Source organism: Protomyctophum parallelum, assembly GCF_964188405.1.
Source record: "Protomyctophum parallelum genome assembly, chromosome: 3".
In the NCBI taxonomy this organism is placed as follows: domain Eukaryota; kingdom Metazoa; phylum Chordata; class Actinopteri; order Myctophiformes; family Myctophidae; genus Protomyctophum; species Protomyctophum parallelum.
In genome coordinates, this window is record NC_139698.1 from 44,755,044 (window position 1) to 44,780,749 (window position 25,706).

The 25,706-nt window shown below is 41.9% G+C and overlaps 1 protein-coding gene across 1 annotated transcript; it reads left to right on the forward strand.

The window, feature by feature from the left end:
• Nucleotides 1–19,226: 19,226 nt before the first annotated feature.
• Nucleotides 19,227–25,336, forward strand: LOC310856703 (cysteine-rich venom protein latisemin; the record flags this gene model as incomplete). The annotated part of the gene is made up of 6 exons (XM_083762174.1): nucleotides 19,227–19,244; nucleotides 21,117–21,207; nucleotides 21,505–21,647; nucleotides 22,971–23,056; nucleotides 24,906–24,988; nucleotides 25,194–25,336. 6 exons carry the CDS (start codon nucleotides 19,227–19,229, stop codon nucleotides 25,334–25,336), a joined length of 564 nt encoding a protein of 187 aa, XP_083618300.1.
• Nucleotides 25,337–25,706: the final 370 nt, after the last annotated feature.

Below are 25,706 nucleotides of genomic sequence, written 5' to 3' on the forward strand. Positions count from 1 at the left end.
GATGATCACTGTTATACATGAATATGCATAGGCCTACAGAGACATTTTTGTACTGTATTAAAATTAGCTACAAGCCACCCTTAAAAATGTAAATAGACTATGCATTATTATGGCTTCGTCTACTTGCTGGAGTTGTGGTAACAGCACAGTCACAGCTCAGTCTTTTCTATAACCGTACAGCTCATTGCTGATTGTGCCTTGACATCTCGTGTTGCACTGAGATCAAAGGTCTGGCAAAAGCTTGGACATGGTTCTGTTTATTTACTGGCTTTGAATATTGAAGGACAGGACATAACAACAACAGACAGTTCATGCATGCTGACATTGGAGAAGAGATGGGAGAGTTGATGTAAATGCAGGCGTGAACAATGGTAAACAATGGTGTGCTATTGAACTCCTGTGGCATCTCAAGGAGCTGGCTGACGCAATGGCCTCGTCCAATCCTGTGTCTGTAGACTGTCTCAAGGCCTCTTGTGCAGTCCCTATTCACATTTCACGCACACGCACACACGCACACGCACGCACACGCACACGCACACGCACACGCACACGCACGCGCGCACACACACACACACACACACACACACACACACACACACACACACACACACACACACACACACACACACACACACACACACACACACACACACACACACACACACAGTCCAGGATGATATTGCCATGGGAACCAGGCCCTCTATGACTATTCCTCTCTCAGGAATATAATTGGTACCAATCTCTCTCTTTCTTATTTATTTCATCCCCCCCCCCCTCTCTCTCTCTCTCTCATCAACATGTCTCTCCCTCTCCTTTTATCTCTCGTCTCCCTCTGACTGTCCACCTTCATTTGTTCAGCTCTAACCAACTAACCAGCTAGCTTGATATCCTATGTATGTCCATGCTGATTGGACCACTGTTCTGAAGTGAACATCAAAATACCGACTTGACCCAGCATGCATAACCATTAAAATGGAGGCTTTCAGAACAAATAAAAAGACAGAATACACTGCATATGTGGTTCAATGAAAAGGGGAGGCAGAAAAAACAACCCTCAACCCTGCTGTGTTCTGTAAAGCATCTCAGACGATGGAAGAGATTTGTGATTTCGAGTTCACGATGTGACTGTGCTTTCTGTGAACTTGCTCCAGGCAGGTCATTTTTTATTAAAGCTCTTCTTAGCTTCTCAGACACACTATCGACGTATCCATGTTGAACATTAGCCAATCAATAGTGCTGTAATTTTCTTGACCACCCATTACAACGGCAGTCAATTTGCCTTCCAGAAATATCCAGGGGGATGTTGTGGTCCATGGTTAAGCAACTACATAACTGGTGAAAGATTGGATCCTGTGTTTGCTCTCCTACCAGCGGGATTCGCTGTAGGTAAACGTGTCTCAGGTCTGGGGCTCCGCCGAAGGCTTGAATAACTGGCTATCTTCAAAAGCGCTGCCATCATCACAGGAGAGCACGGTGGATAATCCCTGCCCAAAGATCTTGTAACTGAGCATTTCAGAGGACAAATATATAAGGCTGACACCCCAGCTTCCAGCCAAGGTGGCAGGCCTGTCTGCTGAACTGACTTGCCGGAATTGGACGGAATGATGTCCAAAATGTTATTATTTTTTAAAACAAAACAAAGACAAAAAATATTAAATATAGCTGCAAGCAGCAATAAGACAGGGTCAAGCAATGCCGGTAAGAAAAATCACACCCTGTGTGAACTGAGCAGTGTAGGCTGCTCAACAACACCGCTGTATAAGGGAGAAGAACAAAACAGATAAATACAATAAGAGACCAAAGTCCGTCCGGGCTTGGCCCCTAAATAATATATATTATTCAATATCTCTAAAGGCTCCAAGTCTACATACAAAAATGCTAGCCTTTACTATTTGTTATCCAATATCCTAAACTGCATATTTGGGTTTAAAGAAAGCCATAGCCTAGCTGCCATTAATGCCAATGCCATCAATCATCTACAGTCATTGTTTTTTATTTATTTATTTATATCCCATTTTGGATCTTAATTGTGTATCTTACACCATGTAGATTTTGAAGCTTGCATTGATTTGTCGTATGAAAAATCAAAACCAGAATGAAACGCAGTTACATTTGCACTTATTTTCCATTCAAAATGTGCTCCACCTTTACCGATGTCTCTGGGGCTGTGTGTGCTCCACCTTTACCGATGTCTCTGGGGGTGTGTGTGCTGCACATGCTGAGTATAGGAATACATTTCGGGGTTTAAATCAACCAAGCCTTGCCAGTAAGCTTAATCAAATTTAACACGGTACATAGGAGTCACTATGGAGGGATCAGGTAGCAAACATAAGTTAATTAAAAGGCATGTTTGCTAAAAGACTGCAAACTAAATCAGCACACACACAAGCTCGTGCGCACACTCACACACACAGACACGCACGCACAGATAGGCACACACGCAGGCACACACACAGGTACACGCAGGCACACACACAGGTACACACAGCTACGCACGCACACGCACACACACACACACGCACACGCACACACACACACACACACACACACACACACAGACAATATCAATTGTGTGCCCACAGACTCCGACATTAATGTTCATGTCCATTGTCCACAGACCTGCAACAGTTGAGTCACACGATTACACATGTACAGTACACACACGCACACACACGCACGCACGCACACACACACACACACACACGCACGCACACGCACACGCACACGCACACACACACACACACACACACACACACACACACACACACACACACACACACACACACACACACACACACACACACACACACACACACACACACAGCCAACAACTGACTTCTGAGAAGATCAGAAGTTGAACCTGAAAAACATCAGACAGCAACTCATTGATGTGATTATGCCATAACAGGCAAATCCACAAATGACTATGTTGGAACAGTACCAGGAGAATGCTCTTAATCAGATCTCATGTTTACCCGGTCTAATTATCCACTTCACCAACATGCCATGAAACAACAGGCATTTAAAAACTTTAAAAAAGGAAAGTGCAATATCCCCGCCCTAACCTTTATCCTATAAGTTGCGGAGGTCTCCTTGCTGTGCAATATTTATGTTACATTATGAACGCACTGTGATTTTATTTATGAGTGTGTTTTTAGCATTGTATAGTATTTTAGCTATCAGTTATTTTAACTGAGCAATTTTAGATTAGGCCTCTAGTAAGCCAGTGGATTTTTTTTTATCCAATTATATATTCATGTATTGTTGAATGACAATAAAGCTATCTATCTATTAAACAATGGGTCAGGACTCAGGACCTATTTTTATCACTTTTTTAACCACCAGACTTAAGTGGTTAAAAAAAGGGATAGAAATAGGTGAACCACTTAAGTCTTAAGTGGTTCATTGTCTCCACCAGGCCGAAGGCATGTGGGGAGAGTATGTTTTGCACTCCGTCCGTCCGCGTGTCCGTCTGTCCGTGTGTGTGTCCGTGTGTCCGTGAACAGCTAATCTCGGCCACCGTTAACCCGGTCGATGCCATATTTTGCACACACACTCCCTGGATGCCAACGATGAACCTCTGCCCCAAACTTTCCAGAACAGCCTGTTATAGCGCCACCAGGAGGCCGCTTTGTGCAAAACAAGTTTTTGCACAGTACACCTACAGATTTGGTCCAAACATCACGCAAATTGGTACACAGTCTCTCTAGAGCCATTCAACGAAACGGGTCTTTCAGATTTATCAGACTCCATCCTGATTGGTTAAGATTGGCTTCCAAAGTTCACAGGAGTGCTCAGTTTCAAACAAAATGCTGCAAATCATGAACACATCGCGTGATTTCCTTGAAATTGTGCACCCACATTCCCACTAGGCCGAGGACGAAATGCCACATGAACAATTTCAACTCAGCCTCAAGGTGGCGCTATAACTGGCCGAAAAGTGTTTTCACCTCTAACTGCACGGATCTGTGGATAACCTGGTGGAGACCTGTGCCCAGAAGGGCACTTTTTCTAGTTCATAATGTATTTTGTAAGTTTGGGTCCCAAGACACTAAATTCATCTTTTGCATCTCGAGCTCAAACAGTTTGGGAAACACTGGCTAAAACTCATAATGAATAACATACTATAACGATTTCCACATTTCCAACTTGCAGCTATAGTATGTAGCCTAGTTATTATGAATCCTAATTTACACTAGTTCTGTCTGTCTGTCTGTCTGTCTGTCTGTGCATTGTGCATGCATTCCAATGAGCCTGTTGCACACAGCTACTGTACTTGCTGCCCTGTGCAGTGTCTATACAGTATGTGCATACTGTACATTATATAAATGCGTTTGTGCGTCACGTGTACATGTACGCTTAAACGCATCCATGCACACGTGCACATGCGTGTGTATGCATATGCACACACACACACACACACACACACACACACACACACACACACACACACACACACACACACACACACACACACACGCACGCACGCACGCACGCACACACACACACACACACACACACACACCCAGTACATGTGAGTCTACTTGTGCGTGAGTGTGTGAGCTCGTGACCCGACAACACAGAAGGGTTAACGCAGCCTGGCGCTCACAACTCACCAGCTGGAACTGATTAACGGCAGTTCACTCAGATAGGGTTCCTCTCACACACGCACGCACACACGCATAACTCTGTCTTTTTCTCATTCCCCCTGCCTATGGGCTCTTATTGGCCCGCTCCTGAGTCCTCATCCTGTCTGACATCTCACTGGGCTGCACAGCTATCCATTATTTTCTTAGCGACTACTCTATCCATTACTGTTCCCCATCAACTGAATGATCTTGAAGCATGTTTTTAAACATATACAATTTATATATCAACGAAATGTTAACGAAAATGTTCAAATAGATTTTTTAAATAATAGACCAAATAAAATTAGTCTGATAAACCACTTAAGAACTATTTTATAACTGTGTTGCGCCAAAACAGCGAACTATAATCACAGCCAGCCTCTCCACCTTCTGCCTCTATAGCGCCATCCTTAAACTCAGTGCTATTCAACCCTTTTCATATCAGACCACCATTTGATGAGATCTAGCCCCTCAGACCCAAAATGTTGAATATATAGAGTGTAAAATTAAACCAAGTGGACCCATAAGGGTCCATTTGGTTTCATTTTACACTCTCAAGAGTAAAAAATCTAAGGATCCATTTGGTTACCAACTCTCCAACATTTAGCTGGGGACCACCTGGAACCCCCTCAAGGACGCCTGGTGGTCCCTGGACCACTGGTTGAAAACCTCTGCTTTAACTTGTTGTTCGTTCGTTCGTTTCAAGAACAGTGAAATACTCCGTGTTCATTTAACACTGAGTGGACAAATGACAAATGATCCGGAAGGGTCCATCCGGTTACATTTGCACTCTCTCAGTGTAAAAAAAAAAAAAAGAACACTGAGGATTTTATGCTGTGCACATATAGAAGCATGCATGCATGGAGACATGAAGACACAAGACACGTGCGTGCGCACACATGCACGCACACACACACAAACACACACACACACACACACACACTCGGGTGTACACCTACATCTTTTCTGCACAAACATATGTTCACGCACACACTCACGCACGCACGCAGACACACTCCCCGCCGTCTCACTCTGCAGCGGGGGGAGACCGTGGTATAGAGTATGCTGAGCACATCTTGAAATGCTGTCAGGGTTCACTGATTGGAGCCAGGTAGACATTTTTGGCATTCTGGTTCCAGTCAGTACCATCCATCACACATGTGACTTCAAAACAGCCAGATGTACACATTTTACTAACACCTTACACTCTTACTGTAAGTTCAACTCTGACAGTGTGAAAGAATTAACTATTTTCTGTTTAACACTGAGTATCACTATAGCGTGTGATTGTGCATGTATTGACACAAATGCATACTGTATACAGTATGTGTGTGTTACGTGGTGGTGCGTATGTGTTGTTTGTGCATGTGTACAGTACATGTGTGTGTATATGAATCTGTAGGGTGTCGGTGTGCTGGCGAATGTACATAAAACATAACAAACTTGTAGCTTGTGGCATCTATTAATGAATCAACACAGTGGGATGTTCGGATGTCTCAGTTGTTGTAGTGTGCTGAACAGGTTTACAGAGACTGCTGTCAGTGAGAGGGCTCATGGATTCATTTTTGTTTTCACTGTAAGACATGTTTGTTGATCACACACACACACACACACACACACACACACACACACACACACACACACACACACACACACACACACACACACACACACACACACACACACACACACACACACACACACACACACACACACACAAACACACACACACACACACACACATGGAAAGCTACTGTAACTCACCTGTTTCAGAATCAAAGAGAGACTTGGGAAGTTCACTGGAGAGATGAGAAGACAGCAGCGAGTGGACCAGCACTTGGAGGAGACAAACACATTCTACTGATAGGAGACCAGCACAGAAAGACAGTCCCAGCTAGGCACAAGTCCTCTCCCTGACAGTTGACCCAGGATGGAGTCCTCTGAGAGAACACGCTCCTCTGGCAGACAGCGGAGGAACAAGATTGCCTGCTCACAGGATCAGCAGCCCCAGCGCTTTGCTTCGTTCCCTCTTTGCCAGCAGCAGGCTCACCACCTAACGGAGCACAGGCAGTAAGCACACTTGTATGCACACTTGTATGCAAGTGTGTTTAGGTCATGCTCAAAGTATGCCTCTACCGATGTTGTGCAAGCTCAGGGAAACCACATCCTGTCACATATCTACCTCCTCTCGCAGCCTCTCTCTCACGCTCTCTCTCTTTCTCTCTCTTCCTCCCTCTCTCTCTCTCTTCCTCTCTCTCCCACTGTCTTTCCTTTTGCTGTTTTGCTTTTGCTCTGTCTCTCTGTCTTTCTTCCTGTCTGTTTTACTCCCCTGTGATTGTCTGAAGCAACTGAATGCTCTGACCCAGCCTCTGTTCAGCGCAGCCCCACCACCTCTCTCTCTCTCTCTCTCTCTCTCTCTCTCTCTCCAGCAGCCGCACCAGTTCCAGTCGACTGACTGAAGAATCCATCTGAGGAGAGGGCTTGGGGGAAACGGAGAGGGAGAGAGAGGAAAAGGGAGGGGTGTGGGAGAAACAAGGAAGGGGGTGGGTGGGGGGACGGGGAAATACCAGAGTTGGAGAGTGAGAGGGAGAGAGGCAGAGGTGGGCAGGGAGAAGAAGAAGGGTGGGTGTTGTTTGGGGAATGAAAGCCTAAAGAAAGATGGGCGTACAGACAGAAGGACATACAAATCAATAGTTTGTTTGAGAAATGAAGAGACAGAGGGAAGATAAGTAGAAAATGATATAGTGTGGTGCCACATAGTCAATGGGCGGACATTCTTCCTGCAACGCATTCTAGTATATGATGTGTTTGTTGTGGGAAAGTACATGGTTGAAGTACTTAGGCAGGCTGATTGATTGATTGTATATACATATTTAACAGTTTGAAAAAAGCATACAGCGCTAGAGTTATACAATAATGCTAAAAGGATAACACAAAAAGCCCTGAGGGCTTGGTTTCCATTGTGGTCTATGTATTCATTCATAAAAATCACACTTGTGTGATTTGCCATTTTGCCATTGACTTGGATGCCACATGACGTCACGGGGGTACATACATAGTTACATACACACAAAGCCACGTGTTGGAGCGGCAAGCGCCGCTGAAAACGACATACAATACTAAAACTGTGAAAGGAGTATTATGGTTGTTTTGGTGAATAAAGACAGTGTGAGTAGTTGTACTTTGTGTAGGGACTATGCATATTTAATACATTCTGGTCGGGACCCCCTATAGATTGCATTCATTATTTAAGGAGGTGGTCTGTGGGACCACCAACCTTGAGATATAGAGCTATGTGATACATATTCAAACTTTTCCACAATACCTTCAACAACATCAACAAGAAAGGTGAGCTCAGTAGAGCGCAAACAATCTCCACTAGCAGGCATGACTCACAGCGTGGGTTCAGTTGAATGTGTTCAGTTCAGTTGAATGTGATTCGTATAGCTTCATTCACTATCTGCAATTGACTAGTTCTGATACATCCCATAAGCCACAAAAAACTGGAGCGTTTATCCTATAGCCTGGAGGGGCATTTGCGTTGTGATTCATAAAACACACTGTAGTGATACAATGTAGTTGTTATAAACTTTTTATTTAATATTTGAGAATTGTGGTCCTTGGCATGCTGTCTATGTTTACAATAAATATTACGCTAATCATTAACCTTAAAACAAGGCTCCAGACTTTCCAAGTACAGCATCTTGCAATGGGTCAGGTCCACAAGATTCGATACACCACCAAGATACCCATGTACCTGTCTAAATACTACCTTAATGTCAACGAAGTCCACACTTATCACCAGAGGGAGTTCAACAAACCATGTGTAACCCAAACAAGGGATTAAACTCATCTTTCTCCTATGCAACTAAAATGCGGAACGCCCTACCAACAGCCATTAAGAAATGTGAATCCCTTGACTCCTTCAAAACCACTCTCAAAGAGCACCTACGGACGGCTGCAATTCGAAACTGACCCCCATAAAAAAGTCAGAGTACTTTATATGATGATTTCCTGTTATTTCATAGAAGTGTATATTTGTACGTCTTTAATTGTTGATGAATAATGATGCTGAATTGGAAATGGTTGTCCACAAAGTAGAAGTTTTTGTATTGCTTCAATCAATCAAGCCTATAGTGGCGTGCAGGATTAGCTGTGAACCGGGCCGGCTGACACACGCACACGCACACGCACACGCACACGCACACACACACACACACACACACACACCCCCCCCCACACACACACACACACACACACACACACACACACACACACACACACACACACACAGGAGGGAAAACATGATCTCCTTGCAGAGATCATAATAACAACAATGCAAAACCACAATAATCCCCGAAACAGCTGACACAGAAACTGCATGCACAGCACACACGGGGCACACATGCATTGTGTCACCACTGATGACAACACACTGCAGTATCCTTCTTTCCCATTTTGCTGAGGCTCCCCAGCAAGCCATGCACACATTCAGAGCTTCTTGTTGGTTAACCTTTCTGGGAACACTATACACAGAGGCCTATATCTATACCACCCCTTAACCCTTATCCCTAAACTTATTTGCCATTTTTTACTATTTTTAAACACTTTTTAAAATAGTTCAAATAGCTGATCTACAAGCTCACAACGTGTAGATGTAGATCGGCTATTGAACTATTTTAAAATGATTTTCAAAAAAGTAAAACATGGCAAATAGGTTTAGGGATAAGGGATAAGGGTGGCACAAGATGGAGCCCAGAATGATAGTCTCTGATGACTAGAATTTAGTTGACAATGTCATCTTTATTAATATGGATAGCTCTTTTTATCTATGCACCAAATCAATGCGTATCTCAAGAACCGCTCAACCACTAAACTTCAAACGCTGTGTATTGCTGAGGACCCAAGGGAGAGCAGTGCCCAGTGGGTATTCGTCGGATCAGCAGTTCTATAAATCCACAAATCTCTGTGTAGTATCTCAGTATCTGTCTGTCTGTCTGTCTGTCTGTCTGTCTGTCTGTCTGTCCGTCCCTTTAATGCCCATATATTGAAATCCCTGGTGTCATCACTGTCGGATGTCATATTACTATGATAATAGATTCAACTTCAGAGACTTGAAATTGACTAGTTATTATGTTAGATGATTATAGTGCAACCTTGACAATCTAGCTGAAAATAGTCTCTGAAGAAATTATTGATTACCAAAAGTCCATGACTTATTACTCGCACAATGACCACTGATGTTTAGCCAAGACTGACTCAATTATTCAGCTAATGTGAAGCAAGACAATATAAACAAATGGGAAAATGGTCTATGTTCATATTCGATACATGGCAGAATCTATGAATATACACTGACATGTATTGATTCTGGTATAGTCCTTTATGTAGCTTGAAGGACAAGATCAGCAGATCTCTTTATTTTCATCGCCAGAAAATAAGTGGCATGTGATGTGTTGCGAGAATGCGGACTAGCCAACACCAACTCGGGACTCCTGAATTGCTGCCCTCCACACCCCACCATATGGGCCTTGAGCTCCACAGTGTTGTTTTAGCTTCGCTGTTGTGCAGTAGTGTGTCTACAAACTCTACATAGGCGTGCGCCTCTTTCCGTTCCTTAATTGTGTTGCTTCCCACAGAGTCAGTTTGCTTGCCAACAGACACAGTGCCCATGGCATGCTAACACCTATTCTGGTGAATTACAATGGACTGGTTGATCTTGAGGAAGAGTCTAAACTAAAACGTTGCGCTCAGTATAATGCAAATCTCTGCCAGAAGGAAAGCCATAATAATATTGTTGTATGCAATGATACGTCAAGCCATAAAAGCAGGACAGCATTATAAGTAACACTTGTTATACATCGTCTCCACTGTCTGTCAACCACCCTGTCTCTCATACACATTCATTGTCTACCTTTTATCTCTTATTTCTGTCATGAAAGATTTTCTGTAATCTGCAGTCTCTCTCGCGCACGCATGTGCACGCGCGCGCGCGCACACACACACACACACACACACACACACACACACACACACACACACACACACACACACACACACACACACACACACACACACACACACACACACACACACACACACACACACACACACACACACACACACACACACACACACACACACACACAGAGAGAGAGAGAGGGGTGAAGACACCCCTGGCGAGAATGGCATTTTCTATAATGGGGTGCAGCAGTGGCTCAGGAGGTAAAGCAGTCATCTGGGGACTGGAAGATTCCTGGTTTGTGCCTGGCTTTTTGTTGAAAGATCTTTGAGCAAGACTCTGAACAATCATTTTATTCTTATGCACTTTGTATTTAAGACGTAACAATACAAAAGCTTAAATCTTAAATTCACAAATCTCTTGAAAAGTGTTCCTGATATGGCACTGGCTAGCTCTGATTTGAATCGCAATTTTATTCACCACTATGTCATTGGTTAAGACATTGATTTAGCAACATACAGTATACTGTATGATGGAAAACAGAAAGTAAATGGACTCATCTTTGCAAAATTGGTGAAAAGGAGTAGTTGGCTATGAGCCATCAAACTGTATAGCACCTCTTTCTTTGGATTGAAGTAACACGTGAAACTGCAAATAATGTAGTAGCGCTTTGGCAACTTCATTAAACAAAATGAAAATGCAAACAAATGACACTTGTCAAAAATACACTTGGCTAATGAAACAGAGTGCATAGAGGGGAAAGTATTGATTCATGATCATTTGCATTTGCAGTGAGATTCATTATTCATGAATGAAATATGAGAATGATTTCTGAAACTCTCTCTTCAGCCGAGGAAACCCCAGCTGAAGAGGAGAAAATAATGGATGGCTTCCTTTAGATGAGTCATCCATTACACTAATTATTATTGAACAGGTCCAACCACAGTGACAAAGGTTCACAATTCTACACAACAAAATCATGACATTGGCGGCTCTTCTCAAAGTCATTCTCTGCCTAATAGGGCATCCAAGTGCTCATTTGCGAAGCTCACGCAGCTGCCTTTATTCACAGAGAACCATTGTGGTGCTCCTCAACAGTCTCTAGGCAAACCTAACTCCAGGCCACAAATTAATGATATGTCTCACTTGAAAGATGGAGATTTTTACCCCCCCTGTTCATTCGCACAATGGGAGCCCCATTAGAGTTCATATACACCTCCAGAAATCGAGAACGGAGACTGCCCAACCATATCTAGATCATGATTTTGAAATGACCTTGGAGAAACTAGTGAATAGAATTACACAAAAGAACATCATGAAAGAAAGTGAAATGGTTCTTGTTGAGTAGCCACACTCCTGCCGTTCAACAGAATGAACCATATAAGAAAGCAGAAGCCAGGATGCTGGAAATGCTCAGCTCTAGCTGTGGCTGAAACATGTTTTAGTTTTGGATAATTGCTCCATAATATATATGGGATGAAAGGACATTTACATGTCTTTAAATATTCCGCTTGAGTATGTTTATTGTGGAAGAACAAATGGGAATGTTCAGTGTGCTGTAACTTGAGGTTGGTGGATGCTTGGCCATGCTGAGAACAAGAGCAGAGGACACAGCACTGAATGAGTCTTTACTCATTGGAAAGTGTCAGGAAATGAATCACATGGGACAAATTTAATCTATGCTGTGCATTATACTGAAGGCCCCATGCTGCTGAAGCAATTCAACTTGGCTTAGTAAATCAAGCCTCTTTTACTGAAATGTAGCACTGCTCTCTAGTGTTTACAATGGGAAACACCCCTTATTAAAGGGGACTCTGGCCAATGGCAAGATGTGGAAAAATAAAGATAAATGTATAAACTCTGAGTGTCAGTCACACACCAGTGGGTATTGATGAATGGATGTCAGTGTGCATAGCAATGCAACATGAAATAATAAAATAAATAGAATCCTTACATATGAACACACCAATATGTAACAATATAGTAATGTGAGCTGCACAGCGACAGTATGTCAGTCATATCAACCAATACAATACAATATTGTAATTTCAGTTTCCAGTAGCACTTACAGCACACCTACTACACCTGAACTGTGATGCTGTGTGGCCAACTGAACAATACACTCTGTTTCCAAGGGCCAGATTAGCACAAATGTGGTGTACATGTGCAAGTGAATTTCCTGGGGGACGTCTTCCATCAGCACTAGTCCTGATTAAACCAGCCATAACAAACAAACAAACAAACCAACCCTTTAAGGTAGAGCCAGATGAGGGATATACTATCTAGACAACAAATATCAGTTGCTTTTTTATTTTATATAATCATATGGAAATGATTTGAATGAAAAAGGCCAACAGCCTTGGGATTGTGGGTGGGGGGAGGGTGGGATAGGGGACTGAGTTTTTATTTTTATATTTGATATGTCTGTTTAATGCTTGCCCCTGGGCTTGTTACAAAAATGTTGAAAAGAAAGAAAAAGGCCAACAGTATGGGTAGCAGGATACATACTGTATAATGTTACCCACCTAGCTAACAACAGACATTGAAATTATGAATTTGAGTGCAACTTATTCATATCCTATAAGTAGTTGCAATACAATGGCTCTCTGGCTTTCTCAAGGTTTTACAAAACACATTTTGGTCCTTGGGACACCATCCCTGCTTTCCACATGGCATGGTTGTTAAAAGACTAGTGGGTTGAAATTGCCCCACAGATTATGGCTTTTACAATCCGGCTGTACCGTGTTGCAGCACCCAGCCACTGCTAACTGCTTGGTCATGCTATGAACCCGATTTACATTTATTTGTCTTTACTAGAGTCTCTCCTAATTTTGGTCAAGTGGTGTATGCAAAAAAGTAGGCCAATCTCTGGCAGGTCCTATTGTGAAGTTAGTGTTTTTTTATGGATCCGTTTATCCATTATGACAGCCCTGGGATACTGAAGCTATTGGATGAAGCACAGGTGTGTCTATATTTGAACATGTACAGTATGTTCATTAAAGGCATTTTCGTTCAAATAAATGTTAAATAACTATATTCTGATAGTAATCATTACTAAGTGTTTGTTCATTCTCTCCAGCTCGTTTAGTAAACAGAAAATATATTCTCATGGGATACCAATCAGACAATTCATATAGGACACAGGGATAAACAAGAGCAATTGAAAGTGATAAGTTATCACTGATAACACAAGGAAGTGAGCAGATAAAATTGAAACCGGAACACAAGCTGATAATTTCATGGTCTTTGTGTGGATTTCTCTCCTGACTTAAATTTTAATTCCACCTGTTTTTTAGAGCTTTACTAGAGCTTGAGAAACAGGGCAAACACCCTTTTCTGTGAAATTGAGAAGTCTCTTACTTGTCCTTCAGTGTCAGTATGTTGATGAGATAACAGTAAATGTTAAAGTGACCAGGAACGAGTAGGCTACATAAGTGGTTGTCGTAGCCACTCCAGTGCAATTTGAGCTATTGGAGAATTCACATTGTTGAGGAATGCTTGGAGTACAATATTGTCTACAATGTTGCTACCGGCTGTATTACGTGTGCATGAAACAATAAACATGATGTAGCATAAAATGACCGGTGAATTATGCCATGGGAAATATATTGCTAGCTGTGTGGCAGGCTGCCAAGCACCAATCTAGTCTATCAAAAGAGCAGACTCGATGCCAATCACCACATGATTGGCACATTTCACATGAGATTGTATAGAAAACCAGGGACTCTACTATAGATAGAATTGAAGAGGTCACTTGGATGGTGGGGCAGTGACCATAAGGAGGCTCCTGATCCTTTGCTTTGATGTACAGTATGTATATGTACTGTATTGTCCTCTGTCCATATGTTTAGTTTACTATGAAAACCTGCAAAACCTGTCAGTCATTCCGTCACACCTTGTGACACGCTCCATATATGGCCAATACAGAATTCATACCATATGTTGATCTGACCTCATCTGCACTCAAGACACTGCTTCCGCTGCCACCCTGTTCTGACATTCCATAATTATGTTGATCTGACCTCATCAAACCTTGTACACTCAAGACATGCTCCATATATGGCCAGACCTCATCAAACCCTGTATACTCAAGACACTGCCCCCACTGCAAACGTTAGATCTCCATATATGGAGGGGCACGGTGGCACAGTTGGTAGTGCTGTCGCCTCACAGCTACTGTAGAAGGTCCTGGGTTCGATTCCCACTGGGGACGCTGTGGGTGCTGGCAGCCCGCATCATCAGTGCCCTTACCCAAGGCGGGGTTGGCGAAAGGGCCTTTCTGTGTGGAGTTTGCATGTTCTCCGTGTCCCCCAGGGTAGGTACCCTCACAAAAGAACATGCAGTAATCCTTCAGCCGGGGCGCCTGATGGAGGGGAAAGGAACTGGTTGGAATAACATGGATCGGACCTGTATTGACATTCCATGTTGATCTGACCTCATCAAACACTGTACACTCAAGACACGCTCCATATTTGGCCCGTATAGAAATTGAATTCATTCTGTTGATCTGATCCCCCATGCCAATGTGCCAGCACTTGCCCAGCAGTCTTCCGTCCCCAAGCGGGCTCTTTAGGGTGATGTCGCTTCTCGTCCTCTGGGCGTCTTCGGCCTACTGGTTATTTTGTGTGTGTGCGTGCGTAGTCTTTATTTATTTACAAATATACTGTAGGCTGTCAATTATGTAATCTAATGCTGGGCGCTATACACTCCCTCTGCTAACCTGGGGAGAGCAACGAACTGACCTCATGCACCCTTCCATGCATGAGCAGTCCAAGTTCTTTTCACCTGACAGGGGGAAGGAGTTTCCCCGGGTGGATGTAGCATGGAAGGAACGTGATATTCCAACCAGTTCCTTTCCCGTCCACCAGGCTGGCCAGGGGGAGGCAATCTAAAGACCAGGATTACTGCATTTATTTCCCTGAGGGTACCTACCCTAGGGGACACGGAGAGAACATGCAAACTCTACACAGAATAGACCCTTTTGCCAACCCCACCTAGGTTATGGGCACTGATGACACGGAGGAGAGAACATGCGCCTCCTCTGTCCATATATGTTGTCATTTTTTAAAACATACACTACTACTACACAACTACAAAATCTCCATTTAATGTAACTCATTTAATGTGTGTGTGTGTGTGTGTGTGTGTGTGTGTGTGTGTGTGTGTGTGTGTGTGTGTGTGTGTGTGTGTGTGTGTGTGTGTGTGTGTGTGTGTGTGTGTGTGTGTGTGTGTGTGAGTGAGTGAGTGAGTGAGTGAGTGAGTGAGTGAGTGAGTGAGTGAGTGAGTGTGTTAGTCCAATGTATTATAACTTCAGATGAAAGGAATAGAATAATAGAATACACCCGCACACTGTGTATTTGCTTGGTACTCAGGTACCGAGCAATTGCTTTCATTGACGTCCACTGGCCTAAGCACCTGTACATACTGATTTCTAGGTGTGCGCAAGTTTTCTCCTACAGATTATAACTTTAGATGAAAGGAGGTGGGGACAATAATGTGGTTGCTAAGAATGAAATATGTTTTAATGTATTTCATTGTTCCTTTGCATCTGCAGTTTCTGCTGGCTCACCCTTAGATGTTTTGACTGTAGGTTATGTTATTTAGATAGATATGTTGTTATTGGCCTGGAGAGGGCGTTTGGTAGATGCCTCCCCTGAAACACATATAAATGGTGGATTTATATAGCGCCTTTATCCAAGGCGCTTTACATAGATTGTGCATCAATTCACCCATTCACACACACATTCATACACTGATGGTGGCGGAAACCATGCAAGGCACTAGCCAGCACATTAGGAGCAATTTGGGGTTCAGTGTCTTGCTCAAGGACACTTCGACACTAACTCTGGGGGAGCCCGGGTTCGAACAGGCAACCTTGCGGTTACCATCCAGTCACTCTACCCCCCGGCAGTGGCTCAAAAGCATGTCCTCTAAACATTTCAAATGGGTAAAATAGCTGACCTAGTGAATAATCAGAAACAAACATATCAAACACAACACATAGCAGTGAAGTGATAGCAGTATAACAGTGATTGTGCATTAGAGGACACAATCAAGAATAATTGCAGTACGCAAGGTCACTTCATACCAAGATAAAAGGTTATATTACATATACAGTATTAGATTATACTGTATGTCATTTGATTAGCAAAAAGGAAACACACGGTGGCCTCCTGGTGGTGCTATAATAGGCCAATGTGAAAAGGGTGCCATTTCTTCTTACGCCTTGGATGGCAATTGGATGATTTGAGGCATTTTGTTCCAAAAATGTGTTTTGCAAAAATCTACCTGTTGGTTGCGCTATAACAGGCCTATGTGAAAAGGGTGGGATATATTCCTCAGCCTAGTAGGAAAGTTCATGATTTGAGGCTTTTTGTTCAAAACGGGCCAATCCTGCAAACTTTGAAAGCCAATGTTAGCCAATTAGGATGGAATATGAAATATCGGACAGATCCGGCTTGAACACATGACTATAGCGATAGTGTGTATAACGATTTGTGGGATTTTTGGACAGAATCTGGAGGAGTAATATAAAAAAATGTGTTTTCCAAAAGTCGTCCTCCTGGTGGCGCTATAATATAATAATATATAAGGCCGGTCTGGAAAGTTTGGGGCAGAGCTTCATCGTTGTGTGTGTGCAAAATTTGGCATTGACTGGGTTAACGGTGCCGGAGATTAGCTGTACACGTACGGACACGCGTGTGCGCACGCGTACGCACACACGCACACACACACACACACACACGGATTGCAAAACAACGGTGCCGGAGATTACGAGATACGGACGGACGGACGGACACACACACACACACACGAATGGACGCAGACAGAGTGCAAAACATACTCTCTCCACATGCTTTTGGCCTGGTGGAGACAATAATCACTTAATAATCACTTATTATACCTACATTTTGAGAAACCCATGTGCACATTACAAACGTTTTATGGGTTCCATTTTCATTTATATAACATTTTAAGCAATCTCCTAAACTCCTACTTTGCCAGAGCGGTTTGTTCTAATATTAAATACAATCCTTCTACTTTCACTCTATTTCTTAATTTATGCAAATAGGATATGGCCACAAAATACAAAACTGTCATCCTTAGGCAGTTCATCATGAATCCCATTATAAGACACAAGACACTAATACAAAGTCACAAAATAATCTTCAATGTCACTTGTCTTGACTCCTCTGAACAGTGCAGATATATAACTCTAATATCTGACATTTCATACCACAGCAAAATACAGGACTATACAGTATAAGACAATGAATTGTATTGTATATGAATGTGTTTACATAACCCGCGTCTCCTAATCTACCTCTTATTTCTTATTTACTCATTTCTTAGGAACTGCATTGTGACTATTGACAAACTACACCCTATGCTTAGAAGTCCATAATTACTCCCTGTGTAATTATTTGTCCACATGTGCATTGTTTGCATTGAGATAATAGGTCCGTAATGTAACCACCACTGCTGTGGCTGGCCTTATAAAAGGACAGGACAGTGTTAAGAGTGACCGCCACTTCTTGAGAACCTTTGTGCAGGTAAGCCTTCATCATGACCTCACTGCTTTATGGACGTTTTAGAATTTGACTACCAGGATAATTACAATAACTTAAAGTGATCGTGGTATTTAAAAAAAAAGGTTTTAGTACATTTTTCTTATTTTTTTTTGTTTTCTGAGTTCAATTGCACCCAAAAAACCTGAACTTTGCGATGATTTTCCTGTGGACTGTGATGTAATAGTCCACAAATCCCATAATGCCATTACAATTTGCCAGCAGATGTCACCGTTGAGGCCTGTTTTCATTGCAGCTCAAAATGCTTCAGAATCAGCACACATAGAGAAAACCCCAGACCACAGAAAATCCACTGAATGTTCAAAGTTCAGGTTGTGGGGGTGTAATTGAGGTTATAAAACCAAAAAAAAGGAAAAAAAGGGAAGAAAAAGGAAATGAAAATGAATGTCATGAAACCTTTAGACTAAAATAACTTGAAATGGAAACTTAGCAGCCCTAAATCAATATTTCAACGAGTGAAATAATTTCTAGCATCATTAGGCTTGAAAAGATAAATACACATTGCACATTTTAAGACCAGTGATGTAAGCCTAGGGTTTCAATATAATGGGTCCCAGGGGTGGTCTTTTAGATGGGTCCCAGGGACATTTTATGAGTTCTACTTCAACAACGTTTGAGTACAGTACTGAGTACAGTATTGCATCCCAAGACCCCCGGAGGGTGACATGATTGCGTCCTTTCTCAATTTAGTGATTCTAAGGATGCAGGATGCAGGCTATTTGCATAACTGAAAGACATTTCACATATCATTGACAATTGTTTTTTATACAGTATACAGGCATCTGCCCTACCTAACCAGGACTATGTATGCTTTGGTGGTTTGTCTCTTAATACTGCCGGGGGTTTTCTCTGAGTCTGGATGCAATGTGGTAAGCATATACTTTGTCGGAAGAAAAATGAATATCTTGGACAAATTTCACTCTGATTAGTCATATACTTTCCTGTCATGTTGAATTAAATAATTTTGACAGTGAAAGATATTTCTGCTACATTCATTGTTGAAAAACTAACTAACTAATACATCTCTCTCTTTCAACATATCCTGCAATGTGGGTCCATAGCCAGGTAAGTAATAGTGAATGTTACAGTGGTCTCTTTTGTTTTCATTTTTAAGACATTTTATCTCCCTTAGCCTTAAGCCCTAACCACACCAAAGGGTCACCACTCACCATGCAACTCCTTGGGTCAAAACGTTTGCAACTTGCAAGGAGTTGACGCTAAAACCATCTTGACCCTTTGGATCGTTTGGCCATTGAATTCCATTCTGTTCTGTACTAAGCAACCTCCTGTTGTACAAAATATCCTACAAGCTCACAGCGCGTCACGGAGTGACGTATTATGAAATTGTAGATCAGTTATTTCCCCTAAATGTTCATCCCAGAATAGGGACGCCTAAGGTTCAAAAGGTTAAAGAATGTGGTAGTGCCAGGGTACCCCTAGGGGTCTTTGAGGAGGGTCTGAGGGGGTGGGTACCCCTAGGGGTCTTTGAGGAGGGTCTGAGGGGATGAGTACCCAGCTAAATGTGTTAATATAGCAACTCACAATTATGCTGTAGATGTGCAATTTTTTTTAAGAATTGTGAATTTGTAACTATTTAGAAAAGGTTTAACAACATAAATGGGGGTCCCTGGCACAATTCTTTCAGATGGGGTCTGCAGCAAAATAAATATAAATTTGGGGGTCAATGACATGATAATGTTATAAAACACAGCCATAAAGCAGCAAGTATATTTCCACTCCTTGCTAACATATCTTTGAGCAGGACATTTCCCTTGACACCATGCCAACAAATGTTACAGAGATTAAGTTGGCACAATTCTAAACATACAGTGCTTTGTTTAATGATAGCCTTTTTCCTTGTGTTTACCCATTAAATGTTTACCCATCACATTTCTTAGTGTGCGTGCGTGCGTATGCATGTGTGCATGCGTGGGTGTGTCTGTGTGTGTGGACAACAAACTAGTGTCCAATGTACATAACTTTAGATGAAAGGGGACAATGGTTGCAGAGTGCTAAGAATTAAATAGGTTTTCATGTTTTTTTCATTGTTCCTCTTCTTCTGAAACACGCGTACACGTGAGCATAGAATATTGTGCCAATAATGTGGACGTTCAGGCTGAGATCGTTAACACTCACAATGCATTAAGGAGAGGAGTTGAACCTACTGCTGAAGACATGCTAATGATGGTAGGCCTGTTAATTCCATACATACAATAGTTCCATATACTGTATACAATAAGTATTAGAAGTACAAAATATCATATGCTGTGGGCCTGTACAGTAGTAATAATGTCTAAGAAATTATACGTAGCTTGAGGAGTTAGTTCAGTCAGATATACTCGAGGGGCTCATTCAGTGTTATGCAAAACACACATGTCATTCGCTGATGTGGCAATCAGCTGACCAATTGGGCGGGGTATTTAAGCTCACCTAAGACTGGATTCTTCGTTCCTTCCTCTGCATATGTGTTCCTGGTGTTATTCTGCAGTTTGCTCCCACCGCCACCCCAGCACCACCGGTGGGCTCTGCTATTCCTGTTCCCCATGGGGGGTTGTTATTGTTATCTATCTCCCTGCTTTTAATGATGGTTGTATAATTGTGCTGAGCAGGGAGAAAAATGTAGAAGAGCCGAACGCCAAGATAAAATATTATATGCACACTTCACACTTGTATTCTCATTCTATAATAAATATTTGTTCAATCTATTCGTGAGTTATCTGACTGAACTAATGGCAGTTCAAGTTGCACTCATTTGTCATCCGGAACAAGTTGGTATTGCAACATTATAATTTGACTCAGCTCCTAGATTACCAACTTTACGACATTGACAAGTGTGCAAAGATCAATTATTAATTTGCACAAGTCACTTTTTCACAAGTCCTCGGTTTGGAAATAATCTCTGTTTCATCAGACTTTTATGTTACCTTCCCTTTATAGAGTTGGGCAAATGATGTAGCACAGTCTGCCCAGGACTGGGTTGACAATTGCATTGATGAACATGGACCACCCAGCTCCCGTTTACTGAATGGTATGGTTGGTTCACTTGCCTCCCCTGCTCCGTCCTCTACTATACAGACAAGAGCTTTACAGGAAACTCATGCAGTGGTTTAAAAGTCATCCATTAATCAAAATGTTGTCATGTGTTTCACCGATCACCAACCCCAATGTTTTGTTGAATTGAACAAGGTGGACCGGACCCTCTTATAAACAAGTGTAATGCTTTATTGGGTCGTCCACTCACAGTTAACAGTCTTTGTATTGAGTTGTGCTTGAAATGTACTGTAATTCTGCAAAATGTTAATAAATATTTCAATCAATCAAACAGGCTATGAAATGGGTGAGAATCTATTTTATTCCAATGATGGATACGACTGGTCTACGGTGGTCACGGCTTGGTATAACGAGGTGGAACATTATCTGTACCCCAATGGATCCACCAATGGACTATCTGTTGGGCACTATGCACAGGTAAAGGGATCAGTCAATTTAACACTGAAAATGAGCTATGTTATGCCATCTTCAAGATGGCCAACTTTTCACTCATATGGATATGAAGCATCGACTGAAGGTGGAAATGTACAAATATACTCAAAAAGTAACACAATATGCGCGTGACATCATCATCATACCCGGAAGTTATGCGGGGATGCCTACTGAGTGGCAAAAAACTACTTTCTGGCCTTCATAGCCCATACTTCCAAACAGAAAAGTCCTATTTGATTGCATTAAATTACTTTAAACAACATTAAATTCACTTTGCCACTCGATTTGCCACACGATCTGCCATTCACTTCATGCATGCGCATACCCTCTATAAGAGCTAGAAACGAGTCAAACAACCCAGAGACTACATTTCCGGGTAGGTGGGGTGCCCGTCGCACAACATAAACTGACATGTAAATTAAGTTTTTTTTAATTGATATTTAATGTTTCGTGGTTAGTACGAGTCGAGTCACCGCCAGCTGAGCTTACGTCAACGAGGAATCTCAGGAACGCAATGTGTTGCCAGCTGGGCGTGACGTATATTAGCAGCGACATTGCTTTCATATAGTTTCAAGGCTATTGCGGCCACATTAATTCAATTTTCTCCAGAAACTGGCTGTATCAAATATGAATGGACATCATTAATGACGCACAGCCACCCCCCTGACAGAAAGGCCGGGATGATCGGTTTATTTTTCAAACACAGTTCTTATATGAAGCGACCTAAAATCCTAACCTAATGGGGATTTCAATGCAAATAAAAAAATACATGAACCTGTGTAGCCTACTGGCGCCCTCTACTGAAAGTGACGTCAGACTTCGGTGCTCTATGTCTTTGGCACAGTTTTATCTTGGAGATGCTTTTATTTATTCTGCTGGGCCATCTTGGTATTGGGGCTGATGTATACTCTTCATACTTGAGGTCCAGTATGATGGTGCACATTTTGTAACACAAACAAATGGGGGAGGAGGGCTTGCTGAAATCATGACAGAATATGACAATCACAATTTTAGCTTGTTGATTTCCTCTAGCCATATATAAAGAAATTCAATTCCATGAGTATTACTGAAATATCAACAAATATCCATCCTGAATTATCATGTAATTGTTATTTTTTGGTTCAAATAATATACAAACAGGTTAGTTAAGTTTCTATTAATTTATACTAAATGAGATTAAGAATAATAAGTTATTCTGAGAGCTGCAGATTGCTGATTTTCTTGCAGTGTATCAACTATACAATTATTGTTCTGTCCTGTTAACAATAGTGGTGTGGTACATCTTGATAACAATGATTTCCTTTCCAGGTGGTGTGGTACAGCTCATACAAAGTAGGCTGTGGAATGAAACTGTGCAACGGTATCTACATCTATGGCTGCCATTATTACAGAGCGTAAGTTAAAGGACCACTTCACCACTTTTCAAACTACGTATCTTAATATAATAGGTCCTCACTAATAATCACGATAAAATGGCACAATTTTTTTCTACTCAGTCTGTGTCTCATAGGAGGGCTGTGAGCAGTTCAGAAACCCGTCCACCAGTGACATCATCGATGGGGAATCCAAGCTAATAGAAACTGCAGGCTTTCTAGTCCTGAAAAGTTGCAATGCGAAAATGGAAGCTATCGTACTCACGATAATACAAATCTAAACATTTTTGTGAAAAGATATTGTTTAAAAAAGATCTGCCTAATGATGATGTCACTGGTGGACGGGTTTATGAACTGCCCACAGCCCTCCTATGAGATACAGGCTGAGTAGAAAAATATGTGCCATTTTATCATGATTATTAGTGAGGACCTATTATATGAAGATAGGTTGAAAAGTGGTCCTTTAAATTAGTATCCACTATCCAACCTTTATTCCTCATCTTCATCTCATCATTTTTCTACTCAGGCTTATGTGAACACCCCAGACAGTTTTTAAGTTGCTTGATTTAGTATTTAGATATTTGATATTCATTTTAGCTGCCCCGCCCCCTTCCCAGAACCCACTGTAACTTCAACCTCCTTCCTATAGAAACCCACCCAACTTCAACCTCCATTTTAACCATGTTAGATTCATCGAAAACACCTGTTCTTTTTTCTCTGGTGACTCACACAGCCCTCCTAATACGTGAGGTGCCCGTGTTTTTTTTTATATATATTTTTTTCATTTATTTTAAATATTTGTTTATTTGGCCTTATTTTTTCCCTGAATTATTAAAAATAAATGAAAAAGTAATATGAAAAACACAGGCACCGCACCTCACATATTAGGAGGGCAATGGGAAGCCCTTGCCTTATGTAACTATACAACTTTTTGGGTAGCTGTTTCTATGTACAATATATAGGGACATACTTTTTTTTGTCATTTTTTAATACATATTTGAAGTTTTTCAGAAAAGGATTTAGCATTTTTAGAATCGGCCCCAGTCCTAAATGGTTAATAACAATGTACCTGAGGGGACTTTGGAATAGCGCCAATGGCATAAGACAAATGCACTCAGGGGACACTTGGGAAATACAGGGGGACATTTTTGAATTGGTAGGGTTTTCTTGTATTTAACTTTAACTTTGCGTAGCGATACTACTATCACTGCGTGGATATTAGTCTTGTCCCTCTCAGTGTTAGATTGTTTTAGCAATGTCCCGCCCCATATTTGAATACTGGGCCCTTGTTGATTATAGCATGGTTCCAGACAAATATAGTTGGCCGTCACCATTTCGGACGTCGGTGAAGTCCTCCCACAATTGAGAGGGGCCAGACTTGCCTGGGGCAATATGCATTCCAAAGGCAGATGAAGGCTGGCTATGATGTCGAGGCAGCGGCTATTATAACTTTGAAATGCCACTGAAGTTTGTGATACAATACTTGTTAACAAAGTACTGCATTGTTTGTTTGTGCAGACAGGCCCAGAGGCAGAAAGCATGTTAAATGTAAACTTTGTGTCCTGCTTGGGGTGCATAAGTGGTCCACATCATATAAGCTACTTTTTACATCACACTGTAACTTAATTTCATTCACCACAAGGTGAAAGCAGCATCGCTATTTGTTATATATCAGTTGAGTTATGTGCACTGCAGGAAGGAGATCCATAGCCTTTCCCCCCTTTCTTTTTTGGGTCACATTGCATATCAAGTCAAGTGTCATAAAGAAAGTGTTTTTAGGACAACATACGCTTAATAAAGAAACCTAAAAGAGGCTAGATGTCAATGTGAAGAGAGATTATGACAATTATCTTCCTAATTTATCCAACAGCGGGAACTTTGTAGGTGTGGCACCTTATTCACCCGGGCCTCCATGCGCTTCCTGTCCCAATAATTGTGAAAATAAGCTTTGCAGTAAGTATTGGTCTCACACACGCACGCACGCACATGCGCGCGCGCACACACACACACACACACACACACACACACACACACACACACACACACACACACACACACACACACACACACACACACACACACACACACACACACACACACACACACAAATAAGCTTTAGATTCAACTGTATTTGCCTAAAGGTCATTTTTCATTTCAGCCGACCCCTGTCAATATTTGGATGAGTACATCAACTGTCCTGATTTGAAGAAAACATATGGATGCGGAAATAAATCTGTGGCTGCCTGGTGTCCAGCTTCATGCCTATGCGACACTGAAATTATAGCACCAGGCAAAAGATAAATCCTCACTTTCTATTCAACCATGTGGTTAATCTTTACCCAATGCATTCTCTATACTATAAAGGGTGATCTGACTTTGATTAAATAATTCCTTTGATGGTTGGTTGTTTGGTCCTTGGGAGACAAGCCAGCCAAACTGTCACTGAAAGCTAAATGTGTAACCTGATATTGAAGAGAAAAAACTGTACCATTTAAGCATCATTGTGCAATACGCTGTTGAGTGCCAAAACAAGAAGGCCCTAACAGTCAATCTCCCATAGTCGCAGGAAGAATGGTTATTGGAGCCAGGGTGATACCACAGGAAGGTGCCAAGGTGTCAGATCTGGGAGAAGCTTGTGGAGAGCAGCCTGAAGTCAAAGGATAAACTCAGA